Raw genomic sequence first — 16,832 nt, forward strand, 5'->3', positions numbered from 1 at the left:
AAAAAAAAAAAAAAAAAGAAAAAAAAAAAATCCTAATAGGCTTTGTTATAGAACTTGACAAGTTGATCCTAAAATTAATAAGAAAGAGTACAGAAGAACAATTAAGACAAGTTTAAAAACAAAACAAGAATAAAGGGGATTCTCTCTCAAATATAGAGCCTTAAGAGCTATATGTTAAGTAGGAATAGTAATAAACAGCTAGCATTTATCAAGCATTTCCATATTCCAAGCATTGCTCTGAGTATATTATTAATAACTGGATCGTCCTACTAAAGCCTCAACAATCTCATGAGGTAGGTACTATTATGATCTACTTACAGATAAGAATTCTGAGGTACAAACAAGGTGAAATAACTCATTCAAAGGCACAAAGCTAATAGGTGATAGAGGCAGAATTCCACTGGACAGTCTGACTCAAGAACCTACACTCTTGCTTACCTGCTTCATCAAATCGTAACTAAAAGAGTATGGTATTTGTATGGTATGGATAGACAAATACATGAATGGAAGAGAGCCGAGAAAGAGATCTGTGAATAATTAAAAGAAACTGGGGCCAGGCATGGTGGCTCATGCTTGTAATCCCAGCACTTTGGGAGGCAAAGACAGGTGGATCAGGAGTTAAAGTCCAGCCTGGCCAACATGGTGAAACCCCATCTCTACTAAAAATACAAAGATTAGCTGGATGTGGTGGCACACACCTGTAGTCCCAGCTACTTGGGAGGCTAAGGCAGGAGAATCGCCTGAACCTGGGAGGCGGAGGTTGCAGTGAGCTGAGATCGCACCACTGCATGGAGTCTCAAAAAAAAAAAAGGATGCTCTCGGTAGTATTGTTCATAATTATAAAAAGCAGAGGTAGTCAACAGTCCATCAGTAAGCAAATAAACTGTGCCTTGTTTATACAATGGCATAATATACACAGTTAATAAATCTCTGTCTATCTACATAGATAGGGCCAAGCAGGGTGGCTCAGGCCTGTAATCCCAGCACTTTAAGAAGCCAAGGTATGAGAATTGCTTGAGGCTGCAAGTTAAAGAACAGCCTGGGCAATGGAGAAAGACCCTGTCTCTATTTTTAAAAAGGAAGAAAGAAATCACATGGCTAAACCTCAAAAATATACCGTTGCACTAAAAAAACAAGTTGCAAAGTACAGTATGACACCATTCATAAATATCCCAACTACACAAAGCCATGCTATTTACTTATTTATTTACTTATTTATTTTTGAGACAGGGTCTTGCTCTACTGTCCAGGCTGGAGTGCAGTGGCATGATCAATGGCTCACCACAGCCTTGACCTCCCAGGTTCAAGTGATCCTCCAACCTAAGCCTCCAAGTAGCTGGGACAACAGGCATGCACCACCACGTCTAACTAATTTTTTTTTTTTTTTGTAGAGATGGGGTCTCATTATGTTGCCTAGTCTGGTCTTGAACTCCTAAACTCAAGTGATCCTCTTATTTTGGCCTCCCGAAGTCCCAGTATTCAGGCGTAGGCCACCGTGGCCTCTCCCACCTCTTTTAAAGTGATGGGGTCTAATTATATTGCCCAGGCTAGCCTCAAACACTTGACCTGAAGTGATCGTCCTGCCACAGCCTCCGGAGTAGACAGGACTACAGGAGGACCATGCATTTATTCTTTAAGGATATGTGCACATATTTTTACAAGAAAAAAGAATATAGGAGAACAATCATACCAGAATCAGGAGTGGCTATCTCTGAGGAGGAAAGGTAGTAGAAGGGAGGGAGGGAGGGTAGAGCTTTGGTAGTGTCCATTCCATTAAATTTTGTTACTTTAAAAAATTCTGGGCTAGGCACGGTGGCTCACCATTGTAATCCCAGCACTTTGGGAGGCTGAGGCAGGCAGATTGCCTGAGCTCAGGAGTTAGCGACCAGCCTGGGCAACACAGTGAAACCCCATCTCCACTAAAATACAAAAAATTAGCCGGGCGTGGCAGCATGCGTCTGTAGTCCCAGCTACTTGGTAGGCTGAGGCAAGAGAATTGCTTGAACCCAGGAGGCAGAGGTTGCAATGAGCCGAGATCGTGCCACTGCACTCCAGTCTGGGTGAGACAGCAAGTGATACTCTGTCTCAAAAAAAAAAAAAAAAGATAATGATGCAGCTTTCTGGCTGCTTAGGTTAAAACCTGGTTCTAACATTCACTATACATATGACCCTGGTTCAAGTTATTTAACCTTCCTGGTTTTCTTAACAATAACATGGGACTTTTTTTTTTTTTTTTTTTTTTGAGACGGAGTCTCGCTCTGTCACCCAGGCTGGAGTGCGGTGGCCGGATCTCAGCTCACTGCAAGCTCCGCCTCCCGGGTTCACGCCATTCTCCTGCCTCAGCCTCCCGAGTAGCTGGGACTACCGGCGCCCGCCACCTCGCCCGGCTAGTTTTTTTTTGTATTTTTTAGTAGAGACGGGGTTTCACCGTGTTAGCCAGGATGGTCTCGATCTCCTGACCTCGTGATCCGCCCGTCTCGGCCTCCCAAAGTGCTGGGATTACAGGCGTGAGCCACCGCGCCCGGCCCTAACATGGGACTTTTTAAAAAGGTTTGTGAAAATTAGATAATGCACGTAAAGCACTTAGTCCAGCACCTAACACAAGTAGACAACGATAAAAGCTACTTCTTCTTCTTTTTTGTTTTTGAGACAAGATCCCATTCTGTCACTCAGGCTGCAGTTGCTGCTGCTTATTGGTACTGTTATTATTATTGGCTGTGTCTCTTATTTCCTTGCTATTGCCTCAGAAGACCTTACAAGTTCAGAGGTCAGCAAACTTTTTCTTAAAGGGTCAGAAAACAAATAGTTTAGTTTTTGCAGGCCATAAGGTCTCTTTTGCAACTACTCTACACTGCCCTTGTAATCGGAAAGCAGCCACAGATGATACGTAAATGAATGGGTGTAACAGCATCCTAATAAAACTTTATTTACAAACACAGAAAGCAGTCCAAAGTGAGCCAGTTTGCTGATCACTGATCTAGATGACTATATATGCTATTTGCATGTGATTTGCACATATTTGCATGGACTATGCAATTTGTTGTTAGAATAAGAAGATACTATTCCTACATTTGGAAACAGGCGCTAATTTTTTTTTTCCTCTTCCCGGTTCTGTTTCCTATAACTTACTTGGCAGCTCTGTAAGTACCCAGCAGGCATAAAAACATGACAAGAATTCAGAGAATATGTCAAAGGATAAGAAAGTTTTAGTACAGGCTTTAGTCCTTTATGATTGACAAAAAAAGCTAGGGGCTTGCCTAAAAGAACACTCTAAGACCATCAAAACTACAAAGCAGCAGCAGCCAGGTTTTCTCTTCAGTCTTAGTTTCTTTTCTGCCCCAATTATTTTCTGATTTGCTGTAGGAAAACAGTAATGAGGAAATCAGAGTATACTGCTGTTTCTCTAAACATGTTTATAACTAATTTATAAATCCCTCTCCAGCTCCACAATTACCAGAAGCACTCTGGAAGCCACTGATCTAGGCTCATCTAGGACAAGCCTCTGCTTTATTCCTAACAGCAGCCTCCCTCTGGAAGAGCCCAGCCTTCCGGATTACCTCTGCCCCCACCCTGGCTCAGGCCCTGAGCTGCAGGGAAGGCCCAGCACTTCCCTCTGTGGGTGAGACACTTGACAACATGGACAGAGGATGCCAAAACCCACGTTTACTGGACTCACCTGCAGCTGGAGGCTCAGGGCCCTGTGCTTCACAGCAGAGGCATGGAGGGCACGGCTCACACGGACCTGTCCTAGTTGCTGCCTCCACATGCTCCACCACACCCTGTGAAAGAGCAAATCAAAGATGGAATCCATCAGAAAAAAACCACTCAGAAAAGAGAGGAGCAGTTAGTGTGGGGCCTCAGACCCTCAGCTCTAGCCCTCTCCTTCATAGCACCATCTCTAGATTCACTGCTGGGGAAAAAAAAACAAAACAATCGAGAAAAAGTCCCAGATCTGCCAATTAATGGTTGGAAACTTACGGTTCCTACGGTCAGATCCTGCTTTAGACACCACAGATATGCTGTTTGGCCTATACAATTTGGTTTGTTAAAAAACATAAGTTATGGCCTGGCACACTGGCTTATGCCTGTAATCCCAGCACTTTGAGAGGCTGAGGCGTGTGGATCACCTGAGGTCAGGAGTTTGAGAGCAGCCTGGCCAACATAGTGAAACCCTGTCTCTATTAAAAATTCAAAATTAGGCAGGGCGCGGTGGCTCACGCCTGTAATCCCAGCACTTTGGGAGGCCACGGCGGGTGGATCACCTGTGATCAGGAGTTCGAGACCAGCCTCAACACGGACAAACCCCGTCTCTACTAAAAATACAAAATTAGCCGGGCGTGGTGGTGCATGCTTGTAATCCCATCTACTCAGGAGGCTGAGGCAGGAGAATTGCTTGAACCTGGGAGGTGGAGGTTGCGGTGAGCCGAGACTGCACCATTGCACTCCAGCCTGGGCAACAAGAGTAAAACTCCATCTCGAAAAAAAAAACAAAACCAAAAACAAAATTAGCCGGGTGATAGTGGCATGCTCCTGTGATCCCAGCTACTTGGGAGGCTGAGGCAGAAGAACAGCTTGAACCTGGGAAGCGGAGGTTGCAGTGAGCCAAGATCACGCCACTGCACTCCAGCCTGGGCAACAGTGCGAGAATAAATCTCGGGGGAAAAAAAAAATCACTCAGACTCAAGTAAAATTGCATACTAATTAGGCACTTTGAAATACTTGCTGAATACATTTTAAGTAACGATTTTAATTACTTATTAAAAATATTTTTTTGTGTGTAGAGACAGTGTCTTGGCTTTGTTGCCCAGGCTGGTCTCAAACTCCTGGCCTCAAGCAATCCTCCCACCTTAGCCTCCTGAAGTGTTGGGATTACAGGTCTGAGCTACTGCACTCTGCCTATTTTATTTCTACTTAAATAACTTCTTTATGCCCACTGATGTTCTGGACACTGTTAAACACTTTACAGATATTACTTTATTTTTTCCTGATGACAAACCTGTAAGTATGGTGTAACAATTTCAATGATGAAGAAAATAAGAGCTGAAGAGATGAAATGACCCAATAATACAGGCTGGAAGAGGGATTCAAACCCAAGTAAGTGCAGCTGAAAGCCTCTCCTATTATCCATACTTTGTTCAATACCCAACTCTTTCAGGCAGGAAGTGAGCTCTTAATATACTACCATTCAGGACACCAGTGGATCACTACAGACAAGAGAGTGAAATCTGTCCATTATAATGCAGCTCATTGTTACACATCTGGCTACAAAAGTGGACTAATTCATGTTCTTCCAGTATGTCTACAATGCTGATGGGCTTCAATGCAGAACAGCAGTTAAGAGTATGGGTGGGTGAGCCTTAGTTTTGCCAATTACAACCTGTATGTGCTAGGCAAGTTACTCGACCTCTCTGAGCCTTATTGTACAACTTAATCTGTACAATAATGGTACTTACAGTTTATGGTAAGAGTTAGATAAGATACTTTACATTACAAAATTATCACATGCACACACAAACTTAACAGAGTTTAGAACATAGTAAGCACTCAATTCGTGTTAATTATGATTATGTGAAACTGATCTTATAAACAAGTTATCAATAAATCTTTATTAGGCATCAACTACATTCAAAACATTGTTTCAAGGTGAGAATGGGGCATGGTGGCTCATGCCTATAATCCCAGCACTTAGGGAGGCTGAGGTGGGCAGATCGCTTAAGCCCATGAATTCAAGACCAGCCTGGGAAACATGATAAAACCTCGCCTCTACAAAAAAATGAAAAAAAAAAAAAAATTAGCTGGGCATAGTGGTGCATGCCTGTAGTCCCAGCTGCTCGGGGGGCTGAGGTGGAAGGACTGCTTGAGCCTAGGAGGTGGAAGTTACAGTAAACTGATATTGTGCCACTGCGCTGCAACCTGGGTGACAGAGTAAGACCCTATCTCGAAAAATAAATAAATAAATAAAAATAAAACCAAACACAAACCATTGTTTTAAGGTGGGGTCTTATGCTGTTTTCCAGCACCATAAAACTGATGAGGTAAAATGATGGTTGATACTTTGTAGGGCAGTTGAGCAGACTCACCTTAAGATACTCCGTTGCCTAAACTCCAGAGCCGTAGTCTGCATCTGAAGTTTGGTCCTACGAACAACCACGTAGATCAACCAGGACTTCCAGGCCTGTCGCATCTTTTGCTTTGAATCTAGATTCACCAAAGAGATTTTTCAAAAAGCATGGGAAGAGATGGATTACTCTGAGTTATGATAAAAGCTCAAGGGCTCTCCTTTGAATACCTAAATCCCTCCAGCTTCCAAGTGCCCCCTGCTGGAAAAGTTGTGAATCACTGCAAAATTAATTAAGAGTGCAAGAACACACGAAGGCTTTGTGCAAGTAACGACATTTACAAAGCATTTAAAGGAAAATCCATGTACGGAACTGCTCAAAAATTCTCTGTTTTGTTTTTTTTTTTTTTTTTTTTTTTTTTTTGAGACGGAGTCTCGCTTTGTCGCCCAGGCTGGAGTGCAGTGGCTGGATCTCAGCTCACTGCAAGCCCCGCCTCCCAGGTTCACGCCATTCTCCTGCCTCAGCCTCCCGAGTAGCTGGGACTACAGGCGCCCGCCACCTCACCCGGCTAGTTTTTTTGTATTTTTTAGTAGAGACGGGGTTTCACCGTGTTAGCCAGGATGGTCTCGATCTCCTGACCTCGTGATCCACCCGTCTTGGCCTCCCAAAGTGCTGGGATTACAGGCTTGAGCCACCGCACCCGGCCAACTCTCTGCTTTAAAAGCGTTTATTTTTATAGATATACTCTGCAATTTTTAGATGAAATGATGTGAATAAACAGGCAGCAAAGAAGTGGAGAGACTGATCTTAACAATAATGGCATGAGTGGATAATCAAAGCTGGGTAATGGATACATGGAGGTTCATTACTCTATTAAATATCTTTCAGGCGGGCGCGGTGGCTTACGCCTGTAATCCCAGCACTTTGGAAGGCCAAAACAGGCGGATCACCTGAGGTCAGGAGTTTCAGACCAGCCTGACCAATGTGGTGAAACACCATCTCTACTAGAAGTACAAAAATTAGCCGCGTGTGGTGGCGTGCGCCTGTAGTCCCAGGTACTAGGGAGGGTGAGGCTGGAGAACTGCTCAAACCCGGGAGGGAGAAGTTGCAGTGAGCCAAGATCGCACCACTGCACTCCAGCCTGGGCGACAGAGTGAGACCCCATTTCAAAAAAAAAAATTTTTCAATTATGTAGATATTTGAAGTTTTCCATAATACAAAGTTAAAGAAGAAGAAATCATGAGATAAAACTTGCTGTTTGACTCCAAGCTCACTCTTTTTAGTAAAGAAAAGATAATTTACTAGATATGGAAGACGCAATGGCCCACAGGTCTCCCTTTGTAGTAAACTGTATTTTCATTATGAAAGTCACCACTAATGAAGTAAATTTCTCTTCTTTTTAGAAGACAAAGGAGAAAATAAAATTATATAAATCATTTTTAGGACAGCCTCCAAGACGTAGTCAATAGGACTGTAACTATGTATTTCACAGTTGTTGACAAGACAAATCAAAATAACAAGGATAATTTAACATGTATCTTCCTTGGTTTCACCGTGGACCTCAGGAATCAGCACACTTCAGGAATGAGGACTCGTGTAGTGCTGTGGTTTAGAGTCTGGGATCCTGAGTAAGACAAGCCAGGCTTACTGGCCCTTTCATTTATTACAGACGTAATCTCATACAAGTTCCTCATCTGTAAAATGGTGCCTCTCTCAGAGGTATGTTTGGAAAGTGTAAATGAGATCATTTATCTATGAAGAGTATCTAAAATAAACACTAACTGCTCTTTCCAGAGTATGGAATGCAGGAATCTCATTAACTGTCTCTGCCATGATTCTGATGCACACGACAATTTGAGAACCATGCTTCCTTAAGGCCTAAAAGTACTTGCAAACTTTTTATTTAACAGTGCAAGAGTGAATGGACACTCCCTGAGGTCTACGGGAATGGCCTGAAATAACTTGTCAAATGTTAGAAATAATTCTTGCCTCTTGAGTAGCTGGGACTATAGGCATGCACCACCACACCTGGCTAATTTTTGTGTTTTTTTGTAGAGATGAGGTTTTGCCATGTTGCCTGGGCTGGTCTCGAACTCCTGCACTCAAGCAATCCGCCCACCTCGGCCTCCCAAAGTGCTGGGATTATAGGCATGAGCCACAGCACCTGGACAACTCTTTTTATCTTAAACATACAAGTGACTTTTTCCTTCTATTCCATAATATCTAGCTAGATTCACTGTAACTATAAATAATATAAGACAGCAGAAGTTGGGCACAGTGGCTCACGCCTTTGGGAGGCTGAGGCAGGCGAATCACAAGGTCAGGAGTTCGAGACCAGCCTGGCCAACATGGTGAAACCCCGTCTCTCCTGAAAATATAAAAAACTAGCCAGACGTAGCAGCGGGCACCTGTAATCTCAGCTACTCGGGAGGCTGAGGCAGGAGAATACTTTGAACCTGCGATGCGGAGGCTGCAGTGAGCAGAGATCACTCCACTGCACTCCAGCCTAGCCTGGGCAACAGAGCAAGACTCCGTCTCAAAAAAAAAAAAAAAAAAAAAAGGACAGCAGAATGTACATTCTTCAAGTAAATATTAGAACCGTTACAAGGTAGAGTATTTGGGGCCACAGAACAAACCTTAACAAAAATAAAGGAACTGAAATCATACTAAGACTTGTTGTCTGACCATAATGGAATAAACTAGAAATCCTTAACAGAAAGATATTGGGAAACTCCCAAATATTAGAAAACTAAACACGCTTCTAAATAATCTGTGGGGCAAAGAGGAGGTCTCAGGGAAAATCAGAAAACAATTTTTAACTGAATGAAAACAGAAATATAACTTATTAAAATTCGTGTAATGTAGTCAGTGTTTAAGAGAACTTTATAGCAGTAAATGTCTCTACTAAAAATACGAAAAAAATTAGCCGGGCGTGGTGGCAGGCACCTGTAATCCCAGCTACTCAGTAGGCTGAGGCTGGAAAATCGCTTGAACCCAGGAGGCAGAGGCTGCAATGAGCCGAGATCATGCTACTCTGCACTCCATCCTGGGTGACAAAGCGAGACTCCATCTGGAAAAAAAAAAAAGAGCAGAAATCAAGAAACTTGAAAACAGAAAAAAGAAAAAACAAATACAAAAACAGAGTATTAATGAATGCAAAGTTGATTATTTGTAAAGATCAATAAAAGTGATAAACCTCTAGCCAGATTAACCAAGAATAAAAGATCAAAGACATAAATCACCAACATCAGGAATGAAAGGGGGTGACAGCTACAGATCCTGAAGACATGAAAATTACAGTTATGAAATACTCAGCTGGGCGTGGTGGCTCACGCCTATAATCCCAGTACTTTGGGAGGCCGAGGTGGGTGGATGACCTGAGGCCAGGAGTTCCAGAGCAGCTTGTCCAGCATGGTGAAACCCCGTCTCTATTAAAAATATAAAAATTAGCCGGCCGGGCGCGGTGGCTCAAGCCTGTAATCCCAGCACTTTGGGAGGCCGAGACGGGCGGATCACAAGGTCAGGAGATCGAGACCATCCTGGCTAACATGGTGAAACCCCGTCTCTACTAAAAATACAAAAAACTAGCCGGGCGAGGTGGCGGGCGCCTGTAGTCCCAGCTACTCCGGAGGCTGAGGCAGGAGAATGGCGTGAACCCGGGAGGCGGAGCTTGCAGTGAGCTGAGACCCGGCCACTGCACTCCAGCCTGGGGGACAGAACGAGACTCCGTCTCAAAAAAAAAAAAAAAAATTAGCCAGGCACGGTGGCGGGCACCTGTAATCCCAGCTGCTTGGGAGGCTGAGGCAGAAGAATCACTTGAACTAGGGAGGCGGAGGTTGCAGTGAGCCGAGATTGTGCCATTGCACTCCAGTCTGGGCAACAACAGTGAAACTCTATCTCAGAAAAAAAAAAAAAAAGCAACACTCTATGCACATAAATTTGACAACATATTTGAAATAAGCCAATTCCCTGAAAGATATAAACTACCAAAACTCACTCAAGAATGAGCGTGGTGGCTCCTGCCTATAATCCCAGCACTTGGGGAGGCCAAAGTGGCAGGATCACTTGAGGTCAGGTGTTTGAAACCAGCCTGGGCAACAAAGCAAGACCCTGGCATGAAACAAAAATTTAAAAATTATCCAAGTGTGGCGGCACACGCCTGTAGTTCCAACTAATCAGGAAGTTGAGGTAGGAGGATCACCTGAGCCCAGCAGTTAGATGGAGGCTACAGTAAAGTATGATTGTACCACTGCACTCCAGCCTAGGCAACAAAGCAAGATCTCATCTTCAAAAAAAAAAAAAAAAAAAGCGGCAAAAATAAAAAACCTAGGCTCACACCTGTAATCCCAGCACTTTGGGAGGCTGAGGTGGGCGGATCATGAGGTCGGGAGATCAAGACTATCCTGGCTAACATGGTAAAACAGAAACATCAGTTTCTCTACTAAAAAAACAAAAAATTAGCCGGGCACGGTGGTGGACGCCCGTAGTTCCAGCTACTGGAGGCTGAGGCAGGAGAATGGCGTGAACCTGGGAGGCGGAGCTTGCAGTGAGCCAAGATCACACCACTGTACTCCAGCCTAGGCGATAGAGCAAGACTCTGTCTCAAATAATTTACATAAATAAATAAATAAATAAATAACCTAAATAGTTTTCGAGCTATTAAAAACTGGAATTCAAAGTTTAAAATCCTCCAACAAAGAAAATTCTAGGCCTAGACCACTAGGATTACAGTGGAGAATTTTACTAACCACTCAAGGATGAAATAATACCAACTCTACAAATTTCTTTTAGAAAATACTTCCCATTTTGGGAGGCCAAGGCAGGCAGATCACGAGGTCAGGAGATCAAGACCATCCTGGCTAACAGGGTGAAACTCCATCTCTACTAAAAAATACAAAAAATTAGCTGGGTGTGGTGGTGGGGCCTATAGTCCCAGCTACTCGAGAGGCTGAGGCAGGAGAACAGCATGAACCCAGGAGGCGGAGCTTGCAGTGAGCCAAGATCACGCCACTACACTCCAGCCTGGGCGACAGAGCGAGACTCCGTCTCAAAAAAAATAAAAAATAGAAAATACTTCCCAACTCATTCTACGAGGCTAGTATTACCTGAACCAAAACCAGACAAAGGTATGACAATAAAAGAACACTAAAGACCAATATCCCTCATGAATACAGAAGCAACCCCACCCCCCTCAACAAAATATTAGCAAATTGAACCCAGCAATATATAAAAAGAGTGGCATTAATCTGTGGAACATGGCTGGGTACAGTGGCTCATGTCTGTAATCCCAGCATTTTGGGAGGCTGAGGCAAGTGGACTGCTTGAGCCCAGGAGTTTGAGACCAGCCTGAGCAACAGTGCAAAACCCCATCTCTACAAAAAAATACAAAAGAAAATTAGCTGGCCTTGGTAGCATGCGGTTGTGGTCCCAGCTTCTTAGGAGGATGAAGTGGGAGGATTGCCTAAACCAGGTAGGTCACGGCTACTCTGAGCTGTGACTGCACCACTGCATCCCAGCCTGGGCAACAGAACAAGACCCTATCTTAAAAAAAATAAATAAATAAAAGTAAGACTGTGAAGCTGATTCAAAATCTGAAGAGCAGCTGGGCATGGTGGCAAGTGCCTGTAGTTCCAGCTATTCAGGAGGCTGAGGCAGGAGGACAGTGTGAGTGCAGGAGTTCAAAATCAACCTGGGCCAAACAGTAAGACACCATCTCAAACAAACAAAAAAAAAAGTTGAAAACTAGTCTATATAATTAACCTTAACAAAAGACTAAAAAAGAAGTCACCTCACAATCATCTCAATAGATACAGGAAAAACAGTTCAAAAATAATTCAACATCTACTAACGATTAAAATGCTCAGAAAACTAGGAATAGAATTTCCTTAACCTGATGAAGGACAGGTATAAAAAAACATACCACGAACATCCTATTTAATGATTAAAAGCTGAATGCTTTTCCCTTAAGACCAAGAACAAAGCAAGGATGTGTCCACTGTTACCACTGCTATTCAATATCATACGGAAGCCCTAGCCAGTAAAATAAAAAAATGAAAAGAGGGCGGGGAGTGGTGGCTCACGCCTGTAATCCCAGCACTTTGGGAGGCCGAGGCGGGTGGATGAGAGGTAAGGAGATTGAGACCATCCTGGCTAACATGGTGAAATTCCGTGTCTACTAAAAATACAAAAAAATAGCTTGGAGGGCGCCTGTAGTCCCAGCTTCAGGAGGCTGAGGCAGGAGAAAGGCGTGAACCTGGGAGGCGGAGCTTGCAATGAGCTGAGATTGTGCCACTGCACTCCAGCCTGGGCGACAGGGCGAGAATCCATCTCAAAAAAAAAAGAAGAAAAAAAGAAAAAGAAAAAAGAAAAGAAGAGGAAGGAATAAAACTGTATCTATTCATAGACAATTTGACTGTCTACATAGAAAACTCCATGGAATTTACAAAAAAGCTGTTAGAAATAATAAATGAGCCAGGCACAGTGGCTCATGCCGTTAATCCCAGCACTTTGGGAGGTCAAGGCAGGCAGATAATGAGGTCAAGAGATCGAGACCAACCTGGCTAACACGGTGAAATCCCGTCTCTACTAAAAATATAAAAAATTTGCCGGGCGCGGTGGCTCAAGCCTGTAATCCCAGCACTTTGGGAGGCCGAGACGGGCGGATCACGAGGTCAGGAGATCGAGACCATCCTGGCTAACACGGTGAAACCCCGTCTCTACTAAAAATACAAAAAACTAGCCGGGCGCGGTGGCGGGCGCCTGTAGTCCCAGCTACTCGGGAGGCTGAGGCAGGAGAATGGCGTAAACCCGGGAGGCGGAGCTTGCAGTGAGCTGAGATCCGGCCACTGCACTCCAGCCTGGGTGACAGAGCAAGACTCCGTCTCAAAAAAAAAAAAAAAAAAAAAATTAGCAAGGAGTGGTGGCAGGCACTTGTAGTCCCAGCTACTCAGGAGGCTGAGGCAGGAGAATGGCATGAACCTGGGAGGCAGAGCTTGCACTGAGCCAAGATCGCGCCACTGAACTCCAGCCTGGGTGACAGAGTGAGACTCTGTCTCAAAAAAAAAAAAAAGAAAGAATCAATGAACTTAGCAGGGTTGTAGAATATACAAGATCCATATGTAAAACTACAGAATGTTTAGAAGAAAAGGTAAGAGGAAATCTTTGTGACCTTGGGTTAAGGCAAAGTTCTTAGAGATGACAGCTAAGATATGCTATCAAAAAATATAATCCAGCTGGGCACAGTTGCTCCTGACTATAATCCCAGGGCTTTGGGAAGCTGAAGTGGGAGAACCGCTTGAGGCCAGGAGTTTGAGACCAGCCTGGGCAACAAAGCAAGACCCCCATCTCTACAAAAAATAAAAACCTTAGCCAGGCATGGTGGGGCATTGCCTGTAGTCCCAGTTACTTGGGAGGCTGAGGTCGAAGCCCAGGAGTTCCAGGCTGCAACGAGTTATCATCACACCACTGAACTCCAACCCGGGCAACAGCGGGACTCTCGCAAAAAAAAAAAAAAAAAAAAAAATCCATAAAAACAGAATAGCTTGGACTTCATCAAAATTAAAAACTTTCCCTCTGCAAAAGATACTGTTAAGAGAACAAAAAGACTGGGAGAAAACATAAGCAAATCATGCTTTGACAAAATGCTTGTAACAGAATGCATACTTTACAAAACTAGGCTGGGCTTGGTGGCTCACGCCTGTAGTCCCAGCACTTTGGGAGGCCAAGGCAGGTGGATCCCCTGAGGTCAGGAGTTCCAGACCAGCCTGGCCAACATGGTGAAACTGTCTCTACTAAAAAAATACAAAAATTAGCTGGGCATGGCAGCACACCATGTAGTCCCAGCTACTCGGGAGGCTAAGGTGGAAAAATTGCTTAAACCCAGGAGGTCGAGGTTGCAGTGAGCCGAGATTGCACCACTGCACTCCAGCCTGGGCAACAGAGCAAGACTCCGTCAAAAAAAAAAAAAAAAAAAAAAAAAAAAAAAAAAACTGTCAAAAAAACCCACACCTAACAAATAAAAAACAAAAAACAAATCTCAACAAGAACACAAACAACCCAATTTAAAAGGACAAAAGATCATGAACAGATACTTCACCAAAAAACAGATATAAATAGCAAATAAGCACAGGAAAAGATACTCAACATCACTAATTATCAGAGAAATGCAAATTAAAACCACAATGAGATACCATCTTACACCAGTCAGAACGACTATTATTAAAAAGTTAGGTTGGGTGTGGTGGCTCATGCCTGTAATCCTAGCACTTTAGGAGGCTGAGGAAGGAGAAACACTGGAGCCCAGAGGTCCAAGACCAGCTTGGGCAACATACAAGATCCTGTCTCTACAAAATATAAAAAGTTAGCCAGGCATGGTAGCACATGCCTATGGTCCCAGCTACTCAGGAGTCTGAGGTGGGAGGATCACTTGAGCCCAGGAAGTCAAGGCTGCAATAAACTATGACCAAGCCACTGCACTCCAGCCTGGGTGACACAGCAAGACACCCCCCATCCAAAAAAAAAAAAAAAAAAGATGTTGGCATGGACACAGAGAAAGGGAACACTTTAACACACTGGTGGTGGGAATATAAATTAGTTGAGCTTCTATGGAAAACAGTATGGAGATTTCTCAAAGAACTAAAAACAGAACTACCATTCAACCCAGCAATCCCACTAGGGGGAATATACTCAAAGGAAGAGAAATTATTATATTAAAAAGACACCTGCACTCGTGTAGCACTATTCTCAACAGCAAAGTCATAGAACCAACCTCAGCATCCATCAACGGATACAGAAAATATACACCACAGCCGGGCGTGGTGGCTCATGCCTGTAATCCCAGTACTTTGGGAGGCCGAGGCAGGCAGATCACTTGAGGTCAGGAGTTTGAGACCAGCCTGGCCAATATAGTGAAATCTTGTCTCTACTAAAAATAAAAAATTAGTCAGGCATGGGGGCACATGCCTGTAGTCCCAGGTACTGGATAGGCTGAGGCAGGAACAGAGCTTGAACCCAGGAGGTGGAGGCAGCAGTGAGCTGAGATCACACCACTGCACTCCAGCCTGGGTGACAGAGTGAGAAAGAAAAAGAGAAAGAGAAAGAAAAAGGGAAAGGGAAAGGGAAAGGGAGAAGGAAGGAAGGAAGGAAGGAGGGAGGGAGGGAGGGAGGGAAGGAAGGAAGGAAGGAAAAGAAAGAAAAGAAAGGAAAGAAGGAAAAAAAAGAAGGAAAGAAAGAAGGAAAAGAAAGAAGGAAGGAAGGAGAGAGAGAAAGAGAGAGAGAAGGAAGGAAGGAAGGAAGGAAGGAAGGAAGGAAGGAAGGAAGGAAGGAAGGAAGGAAGGAAAGAAGGAAGGAAGGAAGGAAGGAAAGAGAAGAGAGGGCCGGGCGCGGTGGCTCAAGCCTGTAATCCCAGCACTTTGGGAGGCCGAGACGGGCGGATCACAAGGTCAGGAGATCGAGACCATCCTGGCTAACACAATGAAACCCCGTCTCCACTAAAAATACAAAAAAATTAGCCGGGCGTGGTGGCGGCGCCTGTAGTCCCAGCTACTCGGGAGGCTGAGGCAGGAGAATGGCGGGAACCCGGGAGGCGGAGCTTGCAGTGAGCCGAGATCGCGCCACTGCACTCCAGCCTGGGCGACAGAGTGAGACTCCGCCTCAAAAAAAAAAAAAAAAAAAAGAAAGAGAAGAGAGAAGAAAAATATATACCATGGAATACCACCCAGCCATAAAAAAGAATGAAGTCATGCCCTTGGCACCAACATGGATGGAACTAGAGGCCATTATCCTAAGTGAACTCAGAAACAGAAAATCAAATATCACATGTTTTCATTTATAGGCGGGAGCTAAACAGCTGGTACTCATGGACATAATAGTGGAGATAATAAACACTGGGGACTCCAAAAGAGGGTAAGGGAGGGTGGAAGAGGGACAAGGGTTGAAAAATTACCTGTCGTGTACAATGTTCACTATTTGGGTAGTGGATACTCAAATCTCCACCGTTATGCAGTATACCCATGTAACAGTAATTTTTTTTTTTTTTTTTTTTTTTTTTTTTTGAGACGGAGTCTCGCTCTGCCGCCCAGGCTGGAGTACAGTGGCCTGATCTCAGCTCACTGCAAGCTTCCGCCTCCTGGGTTTACGCCATTCTCCTGCCTCAGCCTCCCGAGTAGCTGGGACTACAGGCGCCCGCCACCTCGCCCGGCTAGTTTTTTGTGTTTTTAGTAGAGACGGGGTTTCACCGTGTTAGCCAGGATAGTCTCGATCTCCTGACCTCGTGATCCGCCCGTCTCGGCCTCCCAAAGTGCCGGGATTACAGGCTTGAGCCACCGCGCCCGGCCGTAACAGTAATTTTTAAAAACCCACAATTGGCCGGGCGCGGTGGCTCAAGCCTGTAATCCCAGCACTTTGGGAGGCCGAGGCGGGCGGATCACGAGGTCAGGAGATCGAGACCACAGTGAAACCCCGTCTCTACTAAAAATACAAAAAATTAGCCGGGCGCGGTGGCGGGCGCCTGTAGTCCTAGCTACTCAGGAGGCTGAGGCAGGAGAATGGCGTGAACCCAGGAGGCGGAGCTTGCAGTGAGCCGAGATCGCGCCACTGCACTCCAGCCTGGGCAACAGCATGAGACTCCGTCTCAAAAAAAAAAAAAAAAAAAAAACCACAATTAAATGCCTGTATACACCCACTAGTATCGCCGAAGAAAAAATTTTAATGACAATACAAAGAGGTCAAGAGGATGTAGATAGAGCAAGTAGAACTCTCATGAATTACTGGTGG

The 16,832-nt window shown here is 44.4% G+C and overlaps 1 protein-coding gene across 3 annotated transcripts in view; it reads right to left on the reverse strand.

Moving 5' to 3' along the window:
• The window catches only part of SFI1 (SFI1 centrin binding protein), a 115,759-nt gene that overhangs the window by 50,428 nt on the left and 48,499 nt on the right, over positions 1–16,832 (reverse strand). For all 3 annotated transcript variants that reach the window (XM_050806680.1, XM_050806679.1, XM_050806678.1), the window contains 2 exons: positions 6,081–6,198; positions 3,677–3,779 (listed from right to left, as the gene is read on the reverse strand). In XM_050806680.1, coding sequence (XP_050662637.1) covers positions 3,677–3,779; positions 6,081–6,198 — 221 coding nt within the window. The remainder of the gene's footprint in view (positions 1–3,676; positions 3,780–6,080; positions 6,199–16,832) is intronic.

This window comes from Macaca thibetana, chromosome 10, assembly GCF_024542745.1.
Source record: "Macaca thibetana thibetana isolate TM-01 chromosome 10, ASM2454274v1, whole genome shotgun sequence".
In the NCBI taxonomy this organism is placed as follows: domain Eukaryota; kingdom Metazoa; phylum Chordata; class Mammalia; order Primates; family Cercopithecidae; genus Macaca; species Macaca thibetana.